Raw genomic sequence first — 22,209 nt, 5'->3', positions numbered from 1 at the left:
CCCATTATAGTCTCAATGTTAAATTCTCTTCTTCACAAAACCTTTAGAAGTGTGCATCTTTTTATAAACCTACTAAAATAGACTTTAGGAATTAATGATAACTACTAGGGACATGAGGGTTCACAGGACAGATGTTAATCTGCAGTGTTTAACCCTTAATCCTACAAGAAACCATATTCAGCAGACTCAGATTGGCCTCCCAGTTGAGATCAGGATATCCCACAAATAGTGATGTAGCATCCCAATCCTACTACAGCACGGGTGGGCAATTCATTTTCCCCAAAGCCACACCAATGAGTTCACAGAGATTCAAATTTATACTGAGCAGAACTGAGTTTAGTTTATCCATGTGGTCCTCCACACCATTCCTAGTGCATGCAGCCCCCTGGAAAAATAATCTCCCAACCCTGCAAGGTGTGATCAACATAAAAATTTAATGTCAAAAGCTACAAATTCTTTTAATATCTTCCAATTAGACTTAAGGGTTGAAAGAGTCAAACTGGAGAGTAAATTTGTTTCTATTAGTATGTTACTATGATTTAAGTATAGACTGTATATGAAAGATTGATTGATTTTTTTGGAGCCAGATGTGAGCATATTGGATGAAAGGCCAGTGATACAACCATAAAGCGCTAACATGTGTTTTTGCTAATTAGAGCCAATTAAAATACCTGATTTTCACTCACTAAAGCCGAAAAACTTCTTGGAACACACTGCGCCCACACAAGATTCAGCACGTAATTTAGTGACAGCCTGTTGTGTGAAAACGTGCTATAATCCAGTGCTATCAGGTAAACCGCTTCAACTATTAACTAGCAAAACATAAACAAGAGTTTGTGGAAGCTGCTCTTTATTTGAAAAAGAAAAGAAAAGACTTCAGTCATTGTCTGCTACACGTTCTAATTACATAAAGAAAACATCTGCGGAGACAAACGCAGAGAATATCCTGAATCAAACTTAGGTAGAGTCAAATTTGATTGAATTGCTTTCATATTTCATACATCTTTCAACGTCTGCGTTCAAAGAACAGTCAGGTTTTATATACACAGAGCACCGATCAACAGTGCGTCTCCTCTGCCACCCTGCCCTCGGGATCTTTTATACAATTAATTTACAACTAATCTGCGACTCTTTTCCCCTCCACTGGACACGCCATCCGCCCTCCCACCCCCGCCCCCTCTCACTGAGGAACTGCAGTGTGGAAAGATGTGTGCAACATGAAGACAACTCGTTCACATTCAGAGTAAAGGCAGCCTTGATTACAGTCAGTGAGTCAATGGCATGCCAAGCTTAAAGCAAATGGAGCCCACCACCCAGTGCGACGCCTCAGATTCGTGGATGAAGTGTGTTATTTTTTTGTTTTTTTGTTTGGTTTTTTCCAACTAGTCAGAAAAACTGATCCATTGCAAAGTAAAACCCTAGGCACAGAATCAACTATATACTGTTAACTGACTTGTACTCTAACCCCTGCTCTTTAATTACAACGGGGACTGTGAAGTCCTTCACCTAGTAGAAAATTTTCTTAACACAAAAAGAATATTTAGTGCTCTATCATTCCGCTTAATAGGTGTCATTTATATAATAGCTATTTTTTTTAACTCTATCTCTTAATGATAGTCTGAGATCCTTGTTTAATGCTGAAGCACTCCCACGTGTTCTGTAGTTTTTACATTATTATTATTTTTTCCCCCCAATCTTAAACCAATAATCATAAATAAATACAAACAACACACAAGGAATGTCTACTGTAAACACGGTAAAAAAGACAAAAACTAAACAGGTGTAAACGTCATTAGCATCACTACTTAGTGACAGTTAAATAACCGTAGGGAATAGATGACTGATGACTGGATCAAGAAAGGGAAGGACTGCTCTACTTTCCCTTCCACTCCCTCCCCTCTGAACATCAACCCTTTATATCCAACCACAGCATGTCCAAATACATCAACATTTAAGTTTCTCAGCACCCAAAACTATCTTTACAGATTACACTGTAAAACGGATAAGGAGTCCTCTTAAGGGGTGGGTGGGTTAGACAGCAGCATCACTCGACGTCTCGGACAAGTTATAGAATAATGGGTGTGAGCTATCGCCAAACGTCATCTGGACATTGTTAGCATGGTTTCTGACAGTCGCTGCACCATTGTGTGAATGTTTCTCTGAAGACTGCAACGAGGACAAAGTTTTGCTGCTTGGGTGCTTTCATCTTCCAAGAGTCACTTCCTTCAAATTACATGAACTGCATCTGCAAGAAAAGGTCATGCACAATGTTAGAAACTCACTAAAATGCCTGCAGACATAATCCAGTCCAGCAACTGTTAACAGTCAAAACCTTACACTGATATATCCTGGCAGTGATAACAAGTAAGAGAGGAGCATTCTCTCTTAGGTCCAGTCGCATAGGCCCTTAAGACCAGTTGATGACTGGCTGCTTGGGAAAACCCAAGTGGTTGCTGAAGTTTGCTAGGTGAAATCTGTTGAAAAGAGGGTGCTGCTCCAAAAAACCCCTCCTTGCGTCGATCACTGACAGATTGCCATGGTCATCTGTAGTTTGGATGGTAGATCCTGAGCTGTCAACTGCTCACCCAGTGGAAGTCAAACTGGGAAATGTGACAAACTGGAAACAGACCATTCACAACTTTTGCCTTACTGTTGAATCCAAGAGCAGCATCTTTCATCCAAACTGCAAGTAACCAAAGCAATCGAAAGGAGATTGGCAACCAGTTTCATCTTGCAACTAACAACAACCACTTGCCAAATGGTCGGGGGATGAATATTTCTTTATCCAGGTTGTTACTGATTAGTCTCTAGGCCTATGTGACTGGGACCTTAAATTAACCCAAAATCTTCATATCTAGGAGTCTTAACACTGTTAACCATGAACCAGCCTGTTCATGAGCACATTCGCCAACGACAGCACCATGAATACAAAGAGCATTCAAATTTATGCCGAAGTGTTTCTTAAGGGCAGGACTTGTTGTTTTTAGACTTCCAGAGTACAAAAACAAACAAAAAAAGGTACAGAAATTGTTAGCAGCGTTGAACTTCTCCTAATTTAAGCTACAGTAGTTAACAGAATTAGGTCCACCATTAATTAGTGTGGTTACACTACAATAATAGAAACTTGATGGAAATTAGTCTGACAACTGTGAAATTCAGATTAGTGGCTAAATCCCACATAGTTGTTAATTTCTATTACGCTATCTGCTAACGCCATCATTTCAAACACAATGTTTGTTTCTCACATAAAATAAAACACTCTATTTGGATCATGATGATTAATTTAATTTCTCTAATACATGGATATAACATTAGCTTCATTAGCAGCTACTGCTTACGTAGGTTTCTGATAGCAAAATGAGACATTTATCATTAGTATATATATATATATATATATATGTTAGGTCAGAGCTTAGCAAACATGCTGTTAGTTCACCAATGTCTACACAGTTCAGAGAAAACAGGTTTGAGCAACATGTGGTGATAGTGGATGAACTAGGGGTTAGAATGAGTATGGCTAAATCTGTCAATAAGGCAAGCAATCTGAGCAACACCACGTTAACATTAGTAAAAAGCAATACATCTAATCAGATGGATTTATACTGAATACAAATTAAACAAATGGATAACTGGACATGCAAAGCATGCAGGTGCATCCACAAGCAAAGAGCATGATGTACCTAAAGAGATGCTCTACAAGAAATCCTTGAGAGAGAGGTGTGCAAACGGGTCCTGTCCAGGGGCTCGGAGAGGACTCTGGCTGGAAGGACTAGAGGCTGCAGAGGGCTATTTCAGGGAGAAATACAGGAGGTAGGAGGACCAGAGGAGAAGTCAGAGTCAGTACAGAGACTGAAGGAGGGATGAGATTAGTCTGGAGAAGCTGTGATGTATGAGAGAAGGGTTAATTAAAAAAAAAAGAAAAAAGGCTTTTTTTTTTGGAACAGGGAGTCAAAACAAGGGAGATGATTCACAGTTTTTGTCCCATTCAGCTCTACAGAGTGAAGGGTTCATTTGTTAAAACTGTCATCATCCTCAGCAATATCACACTGACAACAAAACTTACAGTGACTAATCATGGTGCACATCACAGCACAATGGATACACCAGTTTACTCAACCTGATAACTGTGCAAACTTTACTGTGCATCAACCCGGAGCAAACTAACGTGCACCCACCTGAGCACTAGACACAGAGCTAAAGGGGTTGGGTGGCCTCATGACCGGCTGGGAGTACATCATGGTAGGCGGATTCATCATCCCCATAGAGCCCATTTGTGGAGGCTGCAGCAAGTTAAACATCAATTTCAGAGGGGTCAGTAGTGAGCACAAACAACACAATCACATCATCCTGAATCTCTCAGATCTATCTGCTGATGAAAACTGAATATTAATATTTATAGACTGAATTAAATAAAAACTACTGAGAACTCACCTCTCACTTTACTTATCAGCCTTGAGAATACTTACATCAGCAAACAATGAGTCACTTGACCCACTTTAAGTGCATTTAATTAATTCTCCAAGTGATAAAGAGCACGGGAAATATTTATCTAACAAGCTGATTTGACAACTTCCTGAATGGATATCCAGCTTATTTTTCTTTCACACTTCAAACGAAATGAGTTTTACAGAAGCTTTACACGTACTTACCATGCCATATCCCATCATGCCTGTGGGTGTGGTGGCAGGGAAGGCCATGATCGACGGAGGCTGAGGAGACACAAACAGGTCAGGTAAGACAAGGCAAGGCAACAACATTAAATGTGACAGCCACGGTGACAGGAGTACAAAGGTCGCGACTCAACAGCTGGTCTAGCTCCTTTTTAATTACCTCCTCCTTGTCAGTGCACGCTGATTCTTTACTTTTCATATTGCAAAATATGGAGCGCAACAAATGGAAACCTTTGAGGCTTTGACAAAATTAAACGATGGTTACTTTATGAGCAGATAAAAACCTCTACTCCCACGACAATAACGTGCAGCAACTCTTTGTTTTCCAGCACTAATGTCTGCCATCTAAAGCCCTCCAGGGCTTGTTAAGCTCCACTGATTGTGCGAAACGTTCATTAAAAGAATCCTGAACAACATAGCTTTACACTGCTGTAATTTTGATTCACCTCAACAATGGGTTTGAAATAAAGCAATCAACATTTGATTGAAGTGCAGACTTTCAGCTTTAATTCAAGGAGCTTAACACAAGTATTGTATTAATGTGGCTGTGGTAAAGACCTGACGATGCATCTCAAGGGAGGAAACTCAGCATTTTGCTTGATTTAGCATCAAAGTATTTCAAATAATGCCCATATCTTTATGTTAATTTGTCCAATTACTCTGAACCTATTAAAAATGGACTTAATTCGTTAAAACCGTGATTAAAAGCTGAGGACTTGCCCTTCAATCACAGCCTCATCACTTTACTTCAAACCCATTAAGCTGTTGTGCAGAACCAAATTACCAAAACTGTGCCTTTGTCCAAATATATATATATGTGTGTATCTGACTACAGACAGTTATAGACTGTTTAAAGCACCAGTACCTGTTCCAAGGTTCTGTTTATAGCTATGGATGTAATTAGTAACAGATTTTGAGTTTATGTAAGAGAACCCAGATGTTCTGGTTTCATGTCAGCTCTCTATTTGACAGCAGAATAAGAGCAAAAAATCTGCAGTGAAAAGTTTGTTTGTGTCACCATGGAGACAGGGTTCCAGGTCGTAGTTGGCGCCGCCTTGGGCTGCCAGTTGGTGCCGCCGGTCATCCTCTTCTCCCCTGGCTGGCTCCAGTGGATGTCACTGCAGATTAACACAGCCAATGTTAGCACCAGCCCTTAAGTGGCCCGAGAGCACAGAGCCGCTGAAGCGCACGTGCGCATACACACACACACACAGAGCGACGAAGCATCACTTACTTCTTCATCGTGCCATTTCCAATGCCGAGGTCTGAAAAAGGAAATACAACGAGCAGCTGTTAGCCTGCAAATGTTTCCCCCCCCTTTAATGAACACGTGCTTTAATTAGAGCAGCTAAAAGCAAAGCATCACACTCACTGCCCACAAGGTTGGCCAGGGAGGAGTCAAGGTCATCTGACACCAACTTCTCCGGCTGCTGATTGGACGGCTGGTTAGAGCCGGCAAGAGTCGGTTTCAGGATACCCCCAGTAATATCTGACAAGACAGAACAGAGGACTGGCTCAGAAAAGAAAAGATATTCGTCACAATGTAATAATGACAAAGACCGTCCGTAACAAACACTTAGAACTGGGGCTTATTTTCTTATTATAAATTCTATTTTTCATGAATTTTAATCCTTCTGTGCCAGCTGACACAGTATTACCTTTTTCGTTAATCTAGTAAACATAAAATTACTACAAATGCGACTAACGTACCTCCAGTGTTATTAAAAAAAAAAAAAAAAAAAAGACACTTTTATTCATTTGGATTTTTGTTTTCAGCCCTTTAGCTCAGTTTTTGGCTTCTACCTATTCCTGAAAAAAAAGATATGGCCACAGCTGACAACATCTGAAATCATTAAAGTTCCTGCAACACTTGTGTTATACCAGAACTAACAAGTATCCAGCAGCCGTGATCAGGGTCCCTTTATCCTCTTTTCCATGCACACCTTGGCGTCAGCTGCCAGCGGTATGGCACCAGCTAGTAGCTAATTAATATGATGTTTCTCTGCAGTTTGGTGTTGCCAGATAGCTTCAAGTGACATTTAGAGATTTTAAAAAAGAAAGAAAAGAAAACAGTTGCTTGTTTGGGCCAAAAACAGCGCTATGAGGGCAGAAAAGGGCGAACCAAAACAGTTTACAATGCCGATTACGAGTTCTGCAGTTTTCTCCCCCAAGCAAAACATATTATGTTAGCAGCATCTGCTTTAAAGAAATTAAAGTAACCACTAACAACGTGTGAAATAGTGGGTTTTTTCTTCTTGAGCGATTCAAAAAGAAAAAAACACCAATAAGTGCTAGAGGTGTGTGCCTGTTTCGGACTGAATATATAAATGAAAAGGATATAATGGTCTGTATGTTATGTGGTTTATTCCTTCTTATAAAACAAAGGTGCCATTTTTGTTTAGAGTGCATTGATAATCACTCTCTAATCCTTTCAGGGTTTTCTGGAAACTGTTTTCATTCTCTGTTCAAACAGATGATTTGAAGAGATTGAATTTGTTATTTCATCATTGAAATTCTGCACATTCAGTAAGTTATCAGTGTTTAAAACACTTCTTAAAATCAATTATACCCACCAAAATACTACGAGTGAAAATTTTTCTTAGCCTAACTCTGATTTGAGGTCTATCATCTGTCAGTTTCTTCACTATATGCAGTTTTTTGGCTGCTTGCAGACACACAGACAGCGTGGGGTAAAAATAACCCAGAAGAAAAACAACAGTATGTTCCTGCATTGGCGACTTGCAAGATGGGGCTGAGAGCTGCAGGTGTTTCAGCTGCATCTGACGTCAGGACCAGACACAGCTATCTAAAGCAAATAACATGACTTAGTGCAGTTCTAAATAGCAAGATTTCACTGTTTTTCTTCAAGCAACTACAGCTAAAATAAATGGTAGAAAAAACAAAACATTAATGTGGTCCACTATCTTTCAGATATTTCCTCCCCCTTTTCGTGAGGAAAAAAAAAAAAAAAAAAAAAACTTTCTTCAGCTAAGTGAAGGACTGTTTTTGATCCATCATCTGCAAACTATAATTAAGCACTGTCTGCCTTACTAAGAGACAAAAAGCTATGGTACTGGTATTGCCAGTTCACTTGAATGTGAAATCCTTACCATCAGAATTGAGGCTACTGCTGCCTGTGGCTTTGGCTCCAAAAACTGACTCAAAGTCCACTTGCAGTCCCCCCGCTGATGGCTGTGGAGGGGCCTGTGGTGTTGAGTATCCTTCAGAGAGATGAAAGAGAAGAGTGCTGTAGTTACACAGTTACAAGATGAGAAATACTCTAAAAACTGACCACGGCCTGGACCCAAGGTTTCTGCACCAGCACTTCTAACTACAGAAATTCTAGACATTTGAACACAGAGCAGAATAACACAGCTTCCTCTACAGGATGGGAAAAAAAAGCATTGATCTACTGATGAATGAGGCAGAGAGATGCCTTCAGTACTCTACCTCTGAATAGACCTGCTACAGAAGAGGGCTCAGTGGGGAAGGGAGCCTGATGTGGGAGGTGCTGGGCAATGGACACTGGACCACAGAAGGAGTCTGACACGCCACAGGAAGCAAGAAGAACACAAAGAAAAGAAAGACAGGAAGAAAGAAAGTATTTCAAGGCCAGGCCGAGAGACATGGAGGAAGTGACAGCAATATTACATAAAGAAAGACGAGAGCTAACATGTACAGAAGTTATTAAACTCTTAAGCAAAATTTGAGGTGGATATGTACCGCAGCAACCCAAAGGCAAGCATTAAAGGAATAGTTTGACATTTTGGAGATTAATACTAATTGATCAGACTAGCATATGTTACACTTAGCTTAACATGAAAACTGAAAATAGGTGGACACCTAAAGAAAATGGCTGGTGGTAGATCGGATCAGCTGGAGGAACATTATATTTTGATTGGCAGTTGTTCCTGTCAAGCAAGTAATGCAGCTGTGAGCATTCACAAAAGGTCACATGGCAGCTAGCTTGGTCAGACTTTGCTAAATAGCTTGCTTAATGTCAAACTGTTTTGCTGCTGATGAGAAGCATGAACCAGTGAATTTTTTTTTTTTTTTTTTTACACTGATTGAAAAGACCAATAGTTTCTGCATGTTTTGAAAACCCACATAAAAGAAATGGCTTTTAAATATTTAAGGAAAAAGTCTCAAAGCTCAAAATAACATTACACAAGGCTTTTGACTAAATCCTAGTCCTTTAACCAGGCAGAGAGTATCAACAAAACTGTGATACTGTAAAGAAGTACCAGAGTTTTGGTTGGCTCACGCTGCAGTCTGAGGGGATTTACAGTAGTATTATTTCTGAGTGACACACTGACTAAAAGAGTTCAAACTGTCTACATTTTGACATAAACTCAAGTGACTTTGAACGTGACATGGTTGTTAGTGCCGACAGGCTAGTCTGAGCATTTCACAAACTGCTGATCTGTTGCAATTTTCCCACACTATCTCTAGGGTTTACAGAGCACATCAGGTGCCACTCCTGCCAGCTAAGAACACAAATCTACAGTTTGCACAGCTTCACAAAAACTGAACAAGACTGGAAAAATGTTGCCTGGATTTGGAGTCTCGATTTTTGCTGCAATATTCAGTTGGTATGGTCAGAATTGAGCATAAACATGAAAGGATGGATCCATTCTGCCTTGTATCAACAGTTCAGGCTGGTAGTAGTGATGCAATTGTGTAGAGGATTTTTCCTGGCACACTTCAGGCCCCTTAACACCAACTGAGCATCATTTCATCACCTGCTGCTGACTACATCCACCCCTTTACAATCACAGTGTACCTGACTTCTGATTGCCGCTTCCACTAGCATAATGGGTTATAGCTCAAATGATCTCAAACTTGTTTCTTGAATAGTTAAGTTGGTTAATGAGTTAAGTGTATTCAAATGACCTCCATAGTCACCAGACCAACCCAACACAATATACTTAAGATGTGGTGGAACAAGAGAGCTGCATCATGGATGTGCTTCAATAAATTTGCAGCAACAGTGTGATGCTACCAGGTCAAAATGGCCCCAAATCACTAAGGAACAGCTCCAGAGCAACGCTGTCACAGTCACTGATCCAACCCAGCAACCTAACCAAACCTAACCCTAATTTAACAAATATTACCATTTGTTAAAATATTTTCCCAAAATGTCAGACCTTTCCTTTAACACAAGTTTCTGCCTATATTTCTACCATGGATGACAAAATAATGGCTCTTTGGGGGAGGGAGGGGGATTTGCATAGGATCCTATGTTTGCCAGGAAACATAGGCTGTGATGGGGAGCCATCATAGTACCTGAGATGGAGTGCTCTATCCGCACTGTGCGTTTGTAATTGGTTGAAACGGATGAGTTTGTGTCAATAAAGGGATTGTAACGATCTGGAGAATCAAAAATAGTGTTGGTAAAAGAAGAACATATTTCCACTTAAAGCTCTAAGGCATCTTTGCACTACAATGCAACACCAAACTTCATTAAAAGAGCCCAAACTACCTCCATAGCAGGACATGGAGGACCCTGTTTGGTACATGAGAGGCACAAAGAGGCTAAGAAGCTAACGTAATTTGAGCTTGAGCTTAGAACAGGAAGACAGGAAGAGAGAACTGAGATGTGTATAAGCAGACAGGTAATCAACATTCAAACTAAACCAGCAGAGGGAAAACATGCAGGCTAATCATGCTTATAAGAAGCTACACAGAAATGAACAAGCACGACAAGACTTCTGAGAAACAAAATGATTTGTTACCACCAAACACTTCATGACCAGATGTCCTAGAGGAAAAGCTAACACCGTCTGAAGACACGACAGGTAAGTGAGTGGCATCGACAACGAGTTTTGAGAGGAAAGGGTTAAGGTTTGGCATGGAATCATCTCCAGCTTCAGTAGACGTGAAAGGATCTATGCGGGCAGAAGAAAGAGAGAGAGAGACAGAAAAGCAAAAGACAGAAGAAAGTGAAGAGCAGAGGAAGATGTGGGATTCAGAGTCAGACAACAACAAGAGGAAAGCATGCAGAACAAATAAAGTCCAGAAGCAGATGTTGGTTGGAACGTGATGGGAGAGGCGACAGTTCACCTGCCCATGCTGTCGCTGCTGGAAGCCCTGTGGTGCCTGATTGCATGGAGGGCTGGAAAGTAGGCTGCAGGTCAAAAAGGTCGCTCTCCATCTTCACTGCACTGTGGACAGAAGAAAAAAGCCTGGTAAACAAATCCATAATACAGCCCCGGAAACTGCTTGATTATAGTGTTTATCCTGGTCTCTTCTGACAGATAACCATTTGGAGTTAATGGCCGAAAAGGCTGCTCTAGTGGGGAAGGGTTAATCTTTTTTGTTTCTAAATCAAATATTATGCTTTCATAGCTCTTGTCATATTTAAATGTACACATTGAGCAAAATCACTTTAATAAAACTTTTACTTTGTCATGTGGCTCCCTGATCCAGAAATACATCATCTTATACCACCAACCACCATTAGTATATTATTTTAATATAGAAGCATGTGTTTTCCAACCAGAAGTCTCTCCCTTAAGCTTTTCAGTGTAAATACACTCACTTGCTACTTTATTGGGTACACCTGCTCAGTTGCTCATTAACGCAAGTATATAATCAGTCAATTTCATGGCAGCAATTCAATTCATTGAGGCACGTAGACAAGGTCAAAACAACCTGCTGAAGTTCAAATCGAGCATTACAATATTTCAATGAGCGGCAGTTCCTGGGGCAAAAATGCCTCGTTGATGTTAGAGGTCAGAGGAAGAAGGCAGCAGTAACCTGAATAACCACTCACTACAACTACAGTATGCAGAAGAGCATCTCTGTGCACAGATGGGCTACAGGTAGTAGAAGACCACACCAAGTGCAATTGACGCTGTTCTTAAGCTAAGAACAGGAAACTGAGGCTAAAATTTGCATGTTTCAGAAGACTGAAAAACATTTGTTGTTCAGGAAGTCTTGATTTCTGTTGTAACATTCAGATGGTGAGGTCAGAATTAAGTGTAAACATGAAAGCATGCATTCATCCTGCCTTGGTTAAGTCAGGTGGTGGAGATGTAATGGTGTGGGGACATTTTCTTGGCACACTTTGTGCCTATTTGCACTAACGGAGTGTCACTTAAATGCCACCGCCTACCTGAATATTATTGTTGACCATGTCTGTCCCTTTATGACAACAGTGTACTCATTTTCTAATGGCTGCTTCTAGCGCCAATGTGATAATAAACTGACTACACCTCTGGGTTACAGACTGCAGCTGTAGAAGAGGAAGCATTATGAAGGGTGAAACGTACCCGTTATCCTTTCCCTGGGCACACGGTGAGATCATGTAATTTTTTGAATGATCACCAGTCTCAAACCCAAAATCAAGAAAACCAACAAAATACTTTTCAGCTGATTAATAAACTGCTTCAGCTATCTCACATGTACATCCTCTCATGTCATTACTAGCATGAGCATCTCATCGTGACTGTTTGATACCTTCTTCTGCAACGACAATGCTGGCAAAGGTTCCCTACATGTCCTAATTACTCACAATTTTATATGTTATAAATTAGTTACTGAAGCGCTTTCTTTTCAAGTACAAAATATAGATCTAAGCAGTACCCATTGGAGCAGCTGGGTGTAGAGAAGAGATCAATGGCTGGTGCTGTGCTGATAGTGCCCCCAGTGGTGGAGATTGGTGATGTATCAGTCGTGGCAAATGAAGGCCTCTTGGAGAGCTCTTTAAGCCTTTGTTCCTGATGAGTAATGAAGTCCAGTCAAAAAAAAAAAAAAAAAGCCAACGCTGGGGAGATTTAATGCATGCCACGTGAAATAATGTTTCATTTTTCGTTTCAAAAATGCATTAACCTTGAGAGCTTTGAGTCGAGCCTGTTCCTCCTCGAGAGCCGCCTGCTTCTCTCGCTCATCGACTTTAGTGAAAGACATCCCTGTGCTGGCCAGTGATGACACAGCATTGGACAGAGTGCTGGCCCTGCAGGGAAACAAATTCACACCAGATGCAGTGCAGCACAGATAAGTCAGTATGACTGATCTAATATAAATGTTGAGGTAGTTGCTGTGATCCAAGGCAAATATAAGAGGATTTATATACCTGCTGGCTGCAGTGGAATCTTTGACCTTTTTGCCCTCTAAAGAGGCCAAGTGTTGCTCTAGAGCTTCGAGAAGGCTACTAGGAGCCTGTCGTGACAGAGAACATAGAGTCAGTGACTTCCTGAGACAGAAAATGTAGTCTACATAGACATGAAGACCATAAAAGACAGTGGTGAGCAACCAAGATAGAGTACAAAACACCACACCATGAAAACTCAGGTGTAGACAGCCAATTTATGTCTTTGATCTGCACGTTTTTGGTAGCTTTGGGCTATTAGTTACCCACCACTGATCGATAACTACATTCCAGCCAAAGAGCTACTTTGGATGAGAGTAACATCTGTGTGGGATGACGTACAGCACCACAACACTTTCAGCAACCCAGCCGTTGTTGAAGTGGCGGTGTCTAAGCACAACGGGGCAGCCATTTTACAGGAGATGAGCTATGCTTGCTTACACCTCAATAACATGACCAAAAGTGAACAGAATTTTACCACGGCGAGTGTTTTTTCCTTCAACTGTTTTTCACCACGATGTAGGAGACAGAGTCAGAGCAGAGGCATGCAAAAAGACAACACTGAGGCAAGTCACGGACATAGAAGAAGAAGAGTGGAATGATAGTACTTACACAAACTGTGAACTAAAGTGGAAAGATAAGGGGAAAATACAGAATATAAAGGTGGTGACAGTGAGAGGAAAGGCTTCTTAGCTGCAGTTTTTCGGGGGTAAATTATTTATGTAAAACTGGTCCCCCAGACGAGCACAACAGTGTGCACAGTTTACTGTAAATTATGAAACATCTGCCACTATGCAGGCTTCAACTATAGTGTGAGGACTCCACACCTTTATTTACTGTCAGAAGAATTAGAAGAAGGTACTGGGGGCAAGAAGAAAAGAAGGAGATTCAGAAGAGGAAGAAAGAGGATAGGGAACTGGAAAAGAGGACCGCCTCCTCTGGCAGACATGCGCCCAAGAAGGAAATCATGCAAAGTGCCTAATTGTAAATAAAATGTGAGCCGAGTATACTATATTCTAGTCTAACAAGGACAATGCTGAATCAAAAAAAGAAAAAAAAAGCAGTTAGAGCTGGCAGTAACAGAAAGAAAAGAAAAGTCTTCCTAATAAGAGTGGAAACCTCAGGTTTTCTGACGCTTACCTGTGAAAGGTCTGGAATGTCTCCTCGATCGATTCCCACCTGCTGTTAGAAAGAAAGAGCGAGTTGTGTTTGCTTCCCTGCACTCACGACAGCAGGAGCATTTGTGGAGATAAATGTAGTCTAATTTACCTCTGCTACTTTCAGGAATTCTGATATCCGGGTCATTCGAGTGAGGAACTTCTTGTAGATGTCCAGACCTTCTTTGCACTGAGTCTTCTTCATGTCAAAGTATTTCTCTGTTTGGTTATATATATAAAAAAAGAAAAAAAACATTGTATTTACTTGTAATGGCCAACAACAGCACAGGATTTACAAAGACAAGGTGAGTCCGCAAAGGTCTTACCAAGCAGGTTGATAATGCCTTCATTATAAGCAGCAAAGAGCCGGATGGAGTCTTTGAAGAGCAGCATGAAGGCTGCATTGATGACTCCATTAGTCAGCTCGTTGGCATTGACCTGAGGGAAAGCAATCAGCCGAGACATTTATCTTTAAAGCTTCTGCACAGCGATTTGTTGCCACACAAAAAACAAAAAGTCTGCTTCTGAATTAGGGAAATACAGCAGTCTCGGTGCACTCTGCACACTCCAGATGAGCAGCTTCTTACTACACGAGCTGCAGAACCACGGGGGGGGGGCTTCACCTTAAACTCACATTGAAATCGAGAAGGGCGTCCATCTGGTTCTGAATAATGGGGATAGTCTTCAGCAGCTTCTCTGTATTCATGGTCCTCATTACGCCGTCCACTCTGTGTGGACACACGCAGAGTCGGAGCAGGCGAGGGCAACGAGGAGAGGAGAGATGGGGAAGCAAACAGTGCAGATATTAAAACAGACTGACTTATGGGTTTACACTGATGATAGTGCTGCAAATAGTTACCGATAAATCTGTCAGCAGGCTCTAAAATGTCAAAAACAAAACAGAACAGGAAAATGTTGCTGTAATTTGTCACAGCTGAAGGGGAGATCAATCTGAAGCCTAGAGATTTTCAGTTAACCTCCTAAGACCCAAACTCTTCCATGGCAGGCATTTTTAATTTCTCTTTGATATTTGGGCATATTGGGGCATATGAATGTAAAAACAAAGAATTACCAATTTTTTTTTTTTTACCTTATTTTTGTTTTTAAGAAAAATAAGCGCCACATATGAGGATATTCGTTTAAAATTTTGATAGAACAGTAGCAGTAAAATGTCCTCGTAAGAGGATATCAGGCCCTTGTAGTGCAAAATTGAGTATTTTGGTCTATCCATCCATCCATTCGCTTCCGCTTATCCTTTTCAGGGGCGCTGGAGCCTATCCCAGCTGTCATAGGGCGAGAGGCGGGGTACACCTTGGACAGGTCGCCAGTCTGTCGCAGGGCTAACACACAGGGACAGACAACCATTCGCACTCACATTCACGCGCACATTCACACCTAGTGGTAATTTGGATTATCCGATTAACCTATCCCCACAAGCTGCATGTCTTTGGACGGTGGGAGGAAGCCGGAGTACCCGGAGGAAACCCACGCGAACACGGGGAGAACATGCAAACTCCTCACAGAAAGACTTGATGTTGGAATTGAACTCAGGACCTTCTTGCTGTGCGGCAACAGTGCTAACCACCGTGCCACCGTGCTTTTGGTCTAAATAACCCAAAATGTGATGTCCACATATGTGGACGCCAGGTCCTAGGAGGTTAAACATACACAGCTTCAAAAAGTTGTTTTAAAAAATTAAAAATTGAAATCTTTATACTGGAGAAGCCAGAACAAGCAGTACCATTTAGCACAAAGCTCTATTGTCCAGCAAACTGAGTGTCATGTTCCTCCATTACAACAACAAAAAGTATATACTAAACTTTATTTGGAAAACAAATTACAGACGAATTACAACAGGTCTGTTAACTCTGCTGTGGAAGTATAAAAATGCTCAACAATTAATCTTTTGTGAATCAACTGATTAATTTATCATTTGCTATTTGACTCTATGTAATTTTTAAAAAATGGGTTATTACTATTAATTTGATACAAGTTCTGCTGAGACGGCTTAACAGTCAAAAATGCAAAAAAAGAGCCAATTTAGACAGTTTAGACAACGTATTTAAAGACCTCTCTGAGCCGTGAGTAACTGATCACTATATTTCACTATTTGATGAATTAAAACAACCCAGCTTTAGTCACAATGAGCATTATTATTTGCTTCAGATGTAAACATTCTTTCTTTAAACATATTTAAAGGGAAAGCAAGTTTACAGCTTTTATTGTAGAATAGGAAATCGGTTTCAGTGCTCACCCGCGTTTAACTTTTGTGAAGTCAAAGGCAACCTGTCTGTATGAAACTGCTTTCTCATTCAGGTATCGACTATACCTCCTGATGAATGTAGACATGTCATAGCCTGGAACGCAAGACAGGAGGTGACAAATAAGCATTTATCACAATTTACGTATTTTGTTGAAACTTCCACGATAAGAACAAAAAACGTTACCTTGTAATCCACTTTTGTCCAAGAAGTTACTGAGGTTGAAAAGTGTATTCCTTGAAGCCAAATACTGGACAAAACGCTGCAGGAGGCGTGACAACAGTTAAGGCAACATCACTAATTGGTGAAACAGACACTCAAATATTCTGCCATTAAAGTGGAACCAGTTCATTGGCTTGGATCGTAATGGGAATGGGATCAAGTGTCTCACCTCGTTACCGTAGACCATGAGGTGGTGTGTAGTGATGAGGGATTTAAACACAACCACCCAGCTGGTGTTGGTGGTCCTCTCAAACAGCGAGTCAGCCAGTTGGGGAATGTTCACGTTCATCTCGTTGGTGCAATGAATCAAATCTTAAAACAAAAGAGATTTCATACAGTTAAATTACAGTTTTTAATAACTGGAGGCTGTCCAGTGTTGTCTACTGCAGTCTGAATGAGGCATTTTACTGCTTTTTATGGCTTATCTGAAGCTCCACTGTTCTGACCTGTAGCCTGAGATCCCAACAGCTCCCATTTGTCCGCTGATTTAGATGCATATTATGCCAACAAACATTGAATAATGTTCATCAGGAATCCATTCCCAGTGTATCATTTTTTTTGTCAGACAGGCCTTATGTTGAACCAGCAAACAGACCAACACCTGCCGCTGTCTACTGTGACAAATTAGAAACTAACAACAGATGCGCAAACTTAAAACTGGTCTCCGGTGTTCATCTAATTTCCATGTTTTCCAAAGCAGGTCACTGTGCTCACAGTAGTTCAACTTGTTCACCTGTTAACCCCAACGCTGGCAAATAATCCCAAAAATTGCGACACAGGCTAATTCACATTACTACGTTTTGTGCTGGCGATCAGTCGAGACAAAACTGAAAATGGTGAAGGAAGACTGTTCAAAATTATCTAAAAATGCTGTAAAGACCAACTATGTTACTGATGTTTTCTAATCTAACACAACACCATCAGCTTAACAGAAAACACCATTGATAATACTATAAAATACAATCAGCTAGGACACTGTAAATGATAAACTGTTAAGAAACTGTCCAACATATGTGGATAACAGAATTATCATTTGCCAAACAAATGTGACCAACAGCTCTAAAATCTGAGTATTTCCCATCTCGTTTAGTCATTTTACAGTTTAATTTCATATTGTTGGACATAAAATAGGTGAATATTTGATCACAAATCTCCAAGTCCAATACGTGCACCTAAAAAATTATACTGCGTTGTTGATCTCTGTATTATTAATGGCAGCTCTGGTGCTGTTTCCTCTAACATCTGCCAAGCTTTTTTCTGCTTCACATAAAGTCTATGCAGTTAATTAAACAATCACACCAGTAACTTACAGATCAGGTAGTAACAAAAGGTTCTTGTAGTCCTGAAGTCCTGCTATTATTCTATCCAAAATCCTCTGGAGCAGTGAGGTAAATTGGCCAAATAAGGGTATTTAAGAAAAGCGGTTTTCCACATAAAATCTGCATGATAATGACTAAATCATCATACTGTTGTTTGAGTACAATCAGGGATCACTGCAGCAGAAACCTGAAACTAATCTAGCTTATTACTGGCAGCAAACCACCCTTCTATCAGACCAGTATAAAGTGCAGGGCATAAGATGTTAACCATACATGTTCTGTCCCACTTCCTCTGATCATATGCTCTCCCCACACCCATATGCTGGTTGAATGATACTACTCGAAGCAGCCGAGTACATCAGTGCTAATGACCCTGCCATTCACAGAAGCGATCAGACTGAAGAGGTAATTGGGCCTCCATTTCTGTCCTATATTTGACTTTTCAAAAGGCGGGGGACTCTAAGTAGGACAGGATAACCTTCCACAGAAGCAGCAGCAGAGAAGTTAGCATGGGTGGCTGAACTGCCCAGAGAAGAAAACGACGACAGAGAGGAGACGAGGCAGGAGGAGGAGGAAGAAGATGGGGGAGGAGGATGCACTGACAGCACTGTCATGTTATAATCAGCCTGCTAAATGTCCACAGTGGCTGACATGAACGATTTCTAAGTGAATCAATTCACAAGACACAAATGTATTCATGTAACTGTCATGACAATGAGTGATGCCACTGAACTGTGCATTAAAAATAAATCCGCATTTAGTCCTCATTATGCAGTTTAAATCCATGTAACGACAATCAATGCAGGATCAGCTAGAACGTGTTAAAAACAGGGCTTTATTTATAAGAATATTTATAATAGAGAATAATTATTTGCTGCTAGTTTATTTTATCTTGGAAAAAAAATTGAGAGAGAGAGACTATGCGAGCACAATGATATAAAAGAGTATTTTTATAACACTGATTTGTGCCTGTGACCCAGAAATCAGTCTTAGTGTGTCATCTTAAACATGCCTTTAGTCCTAAAATGCATCAGAGTGAGGACAGAGCAACTAAGAGAAAGGAGGCTTTCCACAGGAGCTATAAGACAGGATATAAATGATGAATTAGTTACTTATTGTGATAACTTAAAAAAAAAACAATGACAAAAATGTAAATGTGTGTAAATTCTTCCACCATGTTTTGACTGATCATTGTGAACTTTTTAATACTGATCTGACATGTTTCATAAAATAAAGTTACATTTTGGCCCATTGACTCAGCGTCACTCGTTCCTCACCTCCACTACTCAAACTAAGCAGTCACTCAGGTACTAATAGCAATAACTAACAGAATTTATTGATTAACTGAATAACAAAATTAATTATCAACTACTCTGCAGATCCTCTGCACACTCTGCTATTGAATTCCCCATCTTTACTTAAATGTGACTTTAAAGTAAAGGTTGAGGTTTAAACTATGAGACACCTTTTTTCTTTTCTTTTTTTTTTAAATTTCTGGCATTTTGTGGATCAAACTGTTAATGAGTCCATGAGTCTATGTTAATGATGTCTACTTAAAGCTGATTATGATTACCAGTCAGACAGTGTCACATAAGAGGTGGCTATCAGACTTTGGACTTTTATTTATGAAGCACCTGTATAGTTTTAATAGATTCAAAGTTCAGCTACACTACAAGCTACATTCATACACTTGATTTTTACTACTGTGCACTTTGAGCTCTTCTTCCATTCCACATACGCACATACTGCCGAGTGCATCAGAGTATTGAAAACTGACAAAACTGAACATTTGGTTGTCCTGTTTACTTTTTCCTTTGATAAAAGAAGTGCCGATTTCATTAACAATGATGCGGACTGTAGAAAAACTTCTATTACATCTGCATTAAACTGAATGATATTTGACATTTGAGAACTTCGACTTTCTTCTTACACTTGAAAACCTCCATTAAAAAAAGGTGTCTGCTATATCCAGATTTAAGGACAACCTAAAAAAATAAAACATTTACAGACTACAGCTTCTCAAATGTGTTTTCAGTCTCTACAATAGGCCGCATAAATGATCAGATTCCTATAATGTTCCCTCTGCATGCATCTGGAGCCTGAAACACTCGACTACACACACACACACACACACACACACACACACACACACACACACACACACACACACACACACACACACCTTTACTGTCATTAGTCATGTGTTTTAAAACTTTGTGAAATATGTGAATCTGAAAGAATTCTGAGGATTATACAGATTAAAATTTACAGATATTAAGCTAACTGTAGCTTCTTTTACTCGTAACGCACTTTTTAAAAAGCACCACATGTATCGTTCTGGTGTGTCTCCAGTCATTCACAGTACTTTCAACTCTCTAGTGAAAGTAATCCTCCTAAACTTACTCAAAATGCAGAAAATTTGTGTCAAAATGGAGATTAAAAATTGAGAAAACATAAGTAAGCCTGCCAACCCAGACAACCGACCTTTCTTAAGTGTCAACATACAATAAGAGGGCCTTGTGGCATTATGTACGCACACACATACAGGTTGTCCTGTGTGTGCTGAGACGCATCTCAGTCACGCTGGATTTATGGCTTCTGTTGGGATCAGTCCAACAGTGTATGACTCTGCCAACTTTCACTCATGTCACCTCAGGGGAGTCGTCTGAGCAGAACAACAGGTGTGGAACCTGCAGCTTTACCATCAACCCAAAATACTCACCACAGTTTTAGCTTCTTGAGTCCAAAAACCACTGTGCTGGGTTAGCAGCCTTGAACATGGTAGATAAATATACAATCCCCCCTCCCTCCACACACACACACACTGAACTCTTATGAAGACACAGGGCCTTCATAAAACCATGTTCATTGCTTTAATTTCTGTGGATCAAAATGCAGAAAAATATTACCGCTGCATCTATAAGTACACACAAGCAGTGACCCCTCTGATGTACTCATAAGTCAGAGGAGGGTTTAAGCCCCTGTGCCTGCGTCAGGGTGCATATGTATTCTTGTCATAGATGTGTCATGTACTGTCCGTGTCCTTTAAGGTACTCCAGGCACAAACTGTGATTTTTCTTTTTTGCTCCTTCAGTGTCACCTCAGTGTATCAGCAGGTATCAAATTACTCACTCACTCCACTAAAGATGAGAGCATTCCTGGAAATGTTGTGCAAGGGCCCACAGCTTCCTGATATATTTTGTAAGGATTTTCTGTATGAAGCAGCAGTCACATAAGCGAATTACGGCTATAATTTCAAGCTATGAGTAAATATAGGAAGTAGTGGGAGCTAAAAGAAAAAAAAGCTAGGTTTACAGCAACTTATATGTAAAACGAAAAGGCTAAATTAACTGTAAGCATAAATAAAGGCTGTCAATCTTAAGATTCCGTAATTACGTTCAAAACTATTTCAAGAAGGCCTGTGGTCAGTGTTTAAACAATATAACTAATCTCCCTGTCATGAGCAAGCGCTAGCATCTTAGCCTACGTAGCCTGTGCTAAAGGCTTTGAGGCCTAATAGCTCAGCTATCGATATAGCTTAGCTTAGTTTCCACTGGGAAGAAAATTCAGTGGTGGTTTTACCCCAAAACCCGTGTGGTGTTTAAAGATACTCACAATCCAGATGTTTCTTTTTCGGGCCCATTATTTCGTGCGTGGTGGCCTTGCATACTGTTTTCGACACGGCGGATCCCGTTACACTGTGCTGGGCTGCAGTTATCCTGTCCGTAATGCTCTGCCCCGACATCTTCGCTTCCAGTCAGTGCAACAAAAGGCTGTCAAAATATGAGGCTCGTCTGGGTTTGCCTTCAGATATGAGCTCGTACGAAAACAATAACAACAGCAAAAAATTAATAAACCCTCCACCTCCTCCTACACCGCTACCTCACCGGACCCCCCCCGCTTCACCCAGCTTGGTGGAAATGAAAATCAGAACTAAGGCTATGGCAGGCGCAGACCGAGGGAGGGCGGAATAATAAAGACAAGCAAAAAATGACAACAACAATAAAAAAAAATGTTCGGTAGTTTATGTATTGTTGTGCCGCTCGGCTCCGTCCAGAATCAGTCAGTTTTTAAGGATGCCGTGATTGCAAGGTCCACTCGCTGACTCACTCGACCCGGATCTCAGCCTCGCTCTCATCCCGATGTGGCACACCAGATCCCTGCGTCTCTCCGCTCGCCTGCCCGCCTGCCTGCCTCCGCCGCTCCTCCTTCTCCTCCGCCTCCTCCCGCCGATGTCGCCGCCGCCACCGTCGGTCGGCTTTACAAGCTAGGACTGAAAAAGAGACCACTGAGGAGGGGAAATGGCGGGCCTGCTTTCCTCTTTTCTGTTATGAAGTGGGGAAAAATACTTACACACGACACACTGTGCTGCAGATCCTGAGTCAGATTTGCCTCCTCAGACACGCCACTAGGTCCGCTGCCGTGCAGGTGTGTACAAACTGATCGCAGACCAGCTGAAATAAAGCAGATAGGTTCAGTCAGTGAGGC

The 22,209-nt window shown here is 40.8% G+C and overlaps 1 protein-coding gene across 7 annotated transcripts; it reads right to left on the bottom strand.

Annotated features, from left to right (window-relative positions):
* Positions 1-833: 833 nt before the first annotated feature.
* picalmb (phosphatidylinositol binding clathrin assembly protein b) lies at positions 834-22,042 on the bottom strand. 7 transcript variants are annotated; one of them, XM_085243694.1, is made up of 23 exons: positions 21,337-22,042; positions 16,572-16,714; positions 16,367-16,442; positions 16,174-16,276; positions 14,554-14,647; positions 14,246-14,357; positions 14,032-14,138; positions 13,903-13,944; positions 12,748-12,833; positions 12,504-12,627; positions 12,258-12,391; positions 10,734-10,834; positions 10,406-10,558; positions 9,957-10,040; positions 8,121-8,213; positions 7,781-7,891; positions 6,043-6,159; positions 5,905-5,935; positions 5,689-5,788; positions 4,650-4,709; positions 4,176-4,280; positions 3,681-3,786; positions 834-2,245 (listed from the first exon to the last, which is right to left on the bottom strand). In XM_085243694.1, the coding sequence occupies exons 1-22, from the start codon at positions 21,464-21,466 to the stop codon at positions 3,694-3,696; spliced, it is 2,199 nt and encodes a 732-aa protein (XP_085099820.1). In that variant the 5' UTR covers positions 21,467-22,042; the 3' UTR covers positions 834-2,245; positions 3,681-3,693. The 7 variants fall into 7 exon arrangements, with proteins under 7 accessions (XP_085099820.1, XP_085099821.1, XP_085099823.1 ...); XM_085243695.1 differs by lacking the exon at positions 3,681-3,786; XM_085243697.1 differs by lacking the exon at positions 8,121-8,213 and having other exon boundaries at positions 21,337-22,041.
* Positions 22,043-22,209: the final 167 nt, after the last annotated feature.

This window comes from Mchenga conophoros, linkage group LG14 (genome assembly GCF_057382185.1).
Source record: "Mchenga conophoros isolate Kocher_MC1m ecotype Shallow Benthic linkage group LG14, M_conophoros_male_GT1.1, whole genome shotgun sequence".
NCBI classification, from domain to species: Eukaryota; Metazoa; Chordata; class Actinopteri; order Cichliformes; family Cichlidae; genus Mchenga; species Mchenga conophoros.
This window is presented reverse-complemented; position numbering and strand designations above follow the sequence as displayed.

Coding starts and splice junctions, on each gene's coding strand:
- picalmb (XM_085243694.1), bottom strand. CDS start 21,466: ATGTCGGGGCAGAGCATTACGGACAGGATAACTGCAGCCCAGCACAGT. Junction 13,945..14,031: donor AATTCCTGAAAGTAGCAGAG/GTAAATTAGACT, acceptor TCTTTCTAACAG/CAGGTGGGAATCGATCGAGG. Junction 10,559..10,733: donor AGCAGCGACAGCATGGGCAG/GTGAACTGTCGC, acceptor CTGCCCGCATAG/ATCCTTTCACGTCTACTGAA.